The 7,481-nt window shown below is 40.0% G+C and overlaps 1 protein-coding gene across 1 annotated transcript; it reads left to right on the top strand.

Moving 5' to 3' along the window:
* The first annotated feature begins 4,024 nt into the window (after positions 1 to 4,024).
* On the top strand, positions 4,025 to 5,613 carry LOC149208420 (phospholipase D alpha 1-like). Its single transcript, XM_089394067.1, has 2 exons — positions 4,025 to 4,456; positions 4,564 to 5,613. Exons 1-2 carry the CDS (start codon positions 4,349 to 4,351, stop codon positions 4,654 to 4,656), a joined length of 201 nt encoding a protein of 66 aa, XP_089250193.1. The 5' UTR covers positions 4,025 to 4,348; the 3' UTR covers positions 4,657 to 5,613.
* Positions 5,614 to 7,481: the final 1,868 nt, after the last annotated feature.

Below are 7,481 nucleotides of genomic sequence, written 5' to 3'. Positions count from 1 at the left end.
CTTCATGTTCATTTAGATTCCTCGCTATTTGTCATGCAATTGAATGGTGTATCATGTGCATAACCAAGTCCTATTTAGAAAATATCTATGAGTGAAGCTATTGGTATGTGAATTTGAAACCATTACTTTCAGTCATGTGCCTAGAGCCCAAAATCACTATGTAGATACCATTGCAAACAACATTCTAGATTGGCATTTATCACATGTATACCACAGAAGACAACCATAAACAAAACAAATGGTGAACCATCATCGTCATATAAAATGCATAATCATATTATGTATCATAAAAGTGTTTGGAGCCATAGCTCTAAATACATCCGACATGCCCATAGCATGTTACAAAAATCACAATCAAAGGGACCCACATGTCCCTGCATCTAGTCACTGTCCGGCGGATCTCGTGCCAAAGGCTCTACTCAACCTACACGTAGATCACATACTACCTGACCTGCCATCGCCACGCGCCGCATGATACCTCGCCACTCTGAGGGAAGACTGGTGCACTCATCTGTGTACCAATCCTCTAAGTCGTGCCATCCACACTCTGAAACCCCGGTCAAGAGTACATCAAACCTACGATGCAAATCAGCAAGTAGCGCAGTATCCTCTGGACCCTGCTGTGATGTACCCCGATCTGCAGCGCCCAGCACTATGACTCAGTCTGCATATCTTGCCGGTTTCAGTGGTGCTATTTCTGCATACAACATATTTCACACTTAGTACCACATACATGTGACAGAAATATAAAATGCACCATAAAACATAGCAACTTAACACTTACTGTCAAGTCCCCATGCTCTCCCAGGCGGAAGTGGCAAGTCAAGTTCCCCTGATAGTTCATCCCGCTATAAGGGTAATCATCAATGTAAAGAGGCATCTGATTGCAATGTGTGAAAAAATCAGCTCGGAACACCCATCCAACTCCCCCTCCTCCCCCCCTCCGCAGTAGCTGCCCCCAGCGGTGCATCCTAGGCTCCCTTGGGCCCCCATCTCAAATTTTTACATGAGGACGGATAGTGGGTATCTTCTCAAAGAAGAATGCACATAGTACTGTACCAAAAGTGCAATCACGATTCACTTGTCTCTTGCAAATACTCAACTATCGTTTCACTGACGACATCATCATTTGGGCCCACCCATTGTAGGTCCCAACCAAAAAACTCTCAACTAACACCATCTGCCCTCCATTAATGTGGTGGAACGCCTGGCTACCCAAGACCTGTAGCATAGCTGTGGCAACATCTTGTGCCTCTAGCCTCTCTAGATCAACAAGCGGGATAGTCGTGCCCCTGACACAAACACCCCGTTGACAATGGCACTCCACGAACTCAGTAATGTTCCTCCCATGAGGTAACACATGATGAATATCCCCCACCATTCTGAGGGGAGGTAGTTCGGTCAAAAAGTAAATATCCTATAATGTGAGCTCGATCTTGTGCCCCTGCACAATAAAGACCTCATGGTCTGGATCCCAATAGCTCACAATTCTTGATAGCAAGGGCTCACCTGCCCTCATCAGTGGGTTCTCTACCAACTTGAGAACCCCATAACGAGCCAATGCCCCTCGAACCGCTTCATCCCCCTAGATCTCGGATCGAAGAGTATCCAAGTCTCATTCACGCTAGTTGCTTTTCAGCTCTACCATATCTGCAAAACACCACGTCTTGTCAGTTCAAAAAATAAAACAACTGGCTACACTGATCAACCTGCAACCCCCACCAGGCCAACAGACCAACCCTTCCTTCGGCCACAAATTGTAGTTTTCAGCCTAGAAAGTGCAATCTCGGAGGTTTCCAATTGTTTCCTGCGAGCCAGATCACATTTCTGGACCCATAAAGTGTGATGCAACTGTGAGCAAGGGCAAGGGTCTCTAAGGGAGCTTTTAGGTGCCAAAAATCAGGAAATAAACCACTGAAATTTAAGGGATGAGTAAGGCCACCTACCTGAAAGACGCAGATCCTGATTCCGATGGTCGGTTGGTCCGCTATGATCTCCACAAGATTTAGGGCCTTTTCTTCCTCTCTAAATTCACCACAGCTCACTTAGCAAATGAATCCAAATTGGACGGAAAACGTCTTTTCATAGAAAAATCCACAATTTCTTTGTCGCCCATTGCGACTAGACCGTAGCTCAGTTTGACGAATCATCGGTGCCGTTGGAAAGATCTCATTGAACTCTATAATGGGTCTTCCTCATTTTTTAATGATTTGACACCTCACTAGGAAGCCTTTATTCCACAAAAGGTCACTTCGTCACCTCTCAAAATTGAATTTCATCATAAAGCGACACTTGTACTTTTAGGTCCACCTCCTCTTAATACTTGTCGTACCATATGATTTTCGTCATGAGTAACCATCATTTACTCATGCTTTCATGGTCCCCACTGGGCCTATTTTGTGTGGCAGTGTCATCAAGTCACCCTTTTTCAGAGCATCTATGATGAGTCACCCTTGCATTCTTGGAGTCTATTTCATGTCCCATCATATCATGTCACATTATTCCATCCATATTTGCATACTGTTCATCCTGTGTTGCCCATTTTTGGCCTCTAGTCATATTGTCCCCATCCCCTCCGGAGTTGAATTAGTTGCTGCCAAGTCAACCATGAACTTTATGCTCTAACAAGGGTAGTCATATGTTTATCCCTCATTCCCATTTTCCCCATTATCCCTGGTGTCAGTGCATCAGTCACATTGCTATTTTCCCTCGTGATTTAGTTGAGGATCCTCATTGCCTCATCTATCACAAGCCCTATTCTATCGACATCATCTCATTTATTCCATAAGAATGGCCTAGAGGGTGGTGTATCTCGGTTCCAGCTTCCATTCTTGTTTGGTGCCTTGGATCGAGCAAAGGGTCTCATTATTACCCTTTTCCTTGGTCGTTTCATGTTCGTGATCCATACACGTGATGGTCCAGTGATTCCCGGGTGTGTGTGAGATGTTTCAGACCTCATGAGGGGTTGGCCCTTCAAGTAGCCCACCACATGCCCGAATGCATACCTACCATGCTACAGCCTCAAATGCAGTTCTGCAGAGTTGATGGGTTCGATCCCTACTGATTGCAGTGTTCATAGCATGCACGTCTCCTCCAGACGATCCATTCAATTTTGCAGAGCCCGCCCTTGTTTAGCAGGGTTTCTCCGCTTGTTATAGCCTCCCTCCCATCCATTTTTTAGGGAAGGGGCTTTGTATCTCATGTACTCATATATTATTGTATTCAGTCATGGCTCATGTTTTTACTAGGTGCATTATGTATGTGGGACACATTGTATTATTTTCTGGCTCTGTCATGCCAACATGTCATGTACCATTCATCATGTACTTTATTGCTTAGTTTCATATTTCTGGGTGAACAATTATTTTTGTACTATAGAGTGACATTTTGTTCTACCATTCTTCAGATTGTTATGGATACCTCTCAATTCATTTGGGAATTTTAATTATGTTTAGAGTTTTTTTTAAATGAAGGCAATGAAAATATTAAACGTCGGGCCTCTTATTATTTGATTATATATTTGACAGCGGTAATTCTCGCTTCTCGCCACTAAAGAACTAATGAGATTTGTTGAGCACGGAATTCCATAAATGGGGTTGACAACATTGGGCTACTCAAAAAGATTAAAGCTTTGGAATAATGGGCATTTTATTTATTATTTTAATTAATATCTTATGTGTAGAAAGGATGGAATTTTTGTTCATATTTTGTATAATAGTGAATATTTTTTAAATTTGAAATATAATTTGGATAATTTTTTTTGTTAATAATTTTTTTTTATGGTAACATACAGATTTAAATTTGGAGGGATGGGATATACACACATATGTAATTTGAATAGTTATTCAAAAAAAAAAAAACTTTTGTTTTACAAACAATAAAGTTTTATATATTAATTTGATGTTGAAATATATTGAAATATCAAAATTTATTTATTTGTGTTCCTTTGTGAAATCAACTCTCCAACTGCCACTCTGTGCGATTATGCACCCTTTAATCTTTATGTTAGACCATAAAACTATTTTATACGGTCAGATTGATAACTCCATCACGCATATCCAGGGATAAGTGGCATATCCATGCGGTTATTAACTCCCGGCATATCCATGAGGTTAATAACTTCCAAGCAGCTGTAATGGTAAATAAAGCACACAATAAGTAAAGGAGAAGGGCAGGAGGGTTTCAGTAGATCAGCGATGGCAGTGATAGAGGAGGACTTTGTAACCGACTTGCTAATAACTATGGAAGCTCCTTTTCATGTGTATCGAACAAAGGCTCTATTTTTGCAAGGATTATCTTTAGATTGGCTCAGAAATCTCTCTAATTGGTTGTGATCACTAGATCAGTAATGGCTCAGATACTGATTCATGGAACTCTCCATGTAACTGTCTTTGAGGCAGATTCACTGAGTGATCCCGGTCGAGTAACGGGAGGAACTTCCAAGTTCTTCAGAAAGGTAAAAAATGGTGTAATTTGAGTTTTAAGATATAGAACGATCGAATCCTCTGTGATTCATTTTGTCTGTTTTTATTTTTTGATTATTGTTTGTGTCTGTGGTTACAGTTCGTTCAGGGCATTGAAGAGACTATAGAGTCTGGGAAAAGAGCTAACACACTGTATGCGACCATCGATCTGGAGAAAGCTCTAGTGGGTTGAACTCGGTCTGGAGAAAGCTCTAGTGGGTTGAACTCCGATCATCCGTGACAAACCCAAAAAACCACGATGGTATTTCACATTTACTTTGCTAACCAGTTGGCAATGTAAGAGTTCTCATTCATGTATAGGGGACTATTGAATCTCGACTACACTTTAAATACTTGGATGCTTGTATTTTCTTCCATCCTGGTTCTAATGAATATATTTGGCAATGGCAATGGCAGATCAGGACAACCCAGAGACCCCATCTAATAAGCTTTGTAGGTGTCCCAAGACCCAACAGTACAAAAGCCATTCGTTCCATCCTCACGGAACATAGGCAGACCAGAGAGTTGCAATTTTTTGAACTGCAATTCCTGCGTTTTCCTAGGTCCCAAAAACACAGTGAAGCTCTTCATGTAATCTGAATTCTGCCTTCAGCCTCTTGGTGATAGCCTTGGAGATCCCTGTTTGATTCTCTTATAGTTGGGTGCATTCCTGTGTTGTTGAATCCCTTTACAACATATTATCAGTATCCATGGCATCTCCCTGCTAATGGGAGCTCCTATTCAGTTTACATAGAAGAAGAGACAGTTGAAGAAAAGAATATAAATGTGATAGAGGCTCTTCAGAAAATCCCAGAGGAACAGAGGAAGGAAATGAGAAAGACCATAATCCAGGAAATTATGTCTGCTCTGGTCTATGGTGACACAGATTCAAGATTTAAGGTTTTCCAGGATGCATTTATGATTTCTTTGAATAATATTTTCTGGAAAACAACTAATCCCTCCAAGGATGAAGCCATTTGAATCCATGATGCATTCCATTATGGAGGGGACAATGCATCTGAGTTGAGTACAAATTTTGAAATTTACAGACAACTAAGCTCTTGTAAAAAATTGTTTTGAACTGAGGATACATGAACAATCAGACGTTCATGGTTTTTGTATTTGCAAATAAAAGCATTGAAATGGGTCAGATTGTTATAGGTGTTATCTCCACGATTCATAGGGCAAAAATTGAAGTGGAGTTTGCACCCAACAACTTTCAGTTTGTTGGATGTTATTGAGTTATGTAGTGAAGAACATAGTTACTGGTTATTATTTAGTTATGTATTTGTGAACATAATTATCGGCATTTTCTTTGGTTTTAGTTTGGTGGGTAAAGGTTACCAAAAGAAAATTGTTCAATGTCTAGAATTTAATTTCATGTATTTCTTTCTTTTAATATCATAAAACGTGCAAATTAAATCTATTCAATGTATCCATGACGTCTAGATTGCGGATTACTCTAATTGTGCTTGGCTTACTTCAAATTATTGTTTCTTGGAGCAGGAAGTATGGAATTGGATGAGGTGGAGTAATTTTGAAACACAATTGAAACGCTATTCAAAATTGATTCCATTTCTTCCTTTGATATAGTTTCTCCTCCATGAATGATGCACTGTCGGTCAGATTGAAATTCTTCAACGGGATTATCTGTCTACCAATTAATTTTACAGATTCTTTATTTTTGTTTTGCAAAATACTTTAGACATCACAACAGTTTTCTTAGGGAAAAATCGACTCAAAATTTGGAAGAAGTTTTGGAGTTGTTAAAGGGCTGTCATTTGACCACCCCTACTCAGTTTCGAAGAGTGGTTTGTCTCAACCCTAGGTTTTTCTTTTATAGATCCGAAATGAACCTAACGTTTAAGCTGACTTTCCTTAGGACCTTCATGGAGTAAGAGGATATCTCTAAACTAATTATTACGTATGGAAGCGCATTTGGAGCTAGTGAGAAGAAGCTTAAATCTGCAATTTCACTTTTGAAAATATTGGGTGTTGAGGGTTGGGTATTATTAGAGTTAGTCGCTAAACATCCTCGTATGCTCTGGCTTCAGAGGAAAAGGTAATGAAACCATTTAGACTTGCTGAGGATTTGGGTTTCAAGTCGGGATCAAAGAAGTTTGTATTTGCAGTACATGGAATGTTTAATCTAGCGAAAGAAACCTTAGAAGAAAGATTACAGTGTTTGAGTAGTTTAGGTTTCTCAAAGAAAGAAATTTCGCAAATGATAGATCGGGATCCGTCTATTCTGTGGCTTTCAAACGAAAATTTGAAGCGTCATGTAGATCTTCTCATCAAAACTGCACTTAGTTTGGAGATGAGGGTGATTCCTCGGCATAGCTGAGTAATGGAGGCATTGAAATCTATGCAAGTGTTGAAAACAAAAATGCATTTTATATCGATTCTTTATTTGACAGAAAAACATTTCTTGGAGATATATGTGGATTCGAATGCAGAATCCTCAGTTCTGTGAGATATTTACCACCATGTGAAGGGTGGAGTGTTCAACATTGACAAGGAGACATCTAGTGAATCATATATAGGGCCAGGGATATGCGCCACGCGCCAAGGCATGAAAGCTGGAAAGTTGAGCGTGGAGAAGGAAATGCTTATTAAATCACATGTAGGGATAAGGCTAGGTCATGGAGAGAGTCATCCTGAATGAAAAAAATTTAAAAATCTGTGGTAGGCTGTTTCAATGAACGAATGGTGAGATCCTCACACTTTCCTCAGATTCAATGGTACATCAGCAACATGGAGATCAAGCTTGTCTACACATGTCAGCATATAGTTTAGAATGAACAAGGGATAATATGGCTACTGTTTAGTGACCAGAGGACAAATATGGCTATGGCTACAGATAAGCTCTATTATAGAGAAGCAAATTTTGTAATCTATGTCTAAGTGTTTCAGAACCAAGTGCGATGCCAGGTTTTGGTGGATTACTTCTTCTTTTTTGTACAGATGACATTGCAGCTGGGAAATATTATGTCTAGTATGAGAATAGCATTTAGTATG

This window comes from Pinus tabuliformis, chromosome 1_2 (assembly GCF_031772625.1).
Source record: "Pinus tabuliformis cultivar Carrire ecotype Pingquan chromosome 1_2, CPIR1, whole genome shotgun sequence".
NCBI classification, from domain to species: Eukaryota; Viridiplantae; Streptophyta; class Pinopsida; order Pinales; family Pinaceae; genus Pinus; species Pinus tabuliformis.
The sequence above is the reverse complement of the archived record's forward strand: the minus strand, read 5'-3'. Positions and strand labels throughout refer to the sequence as shown.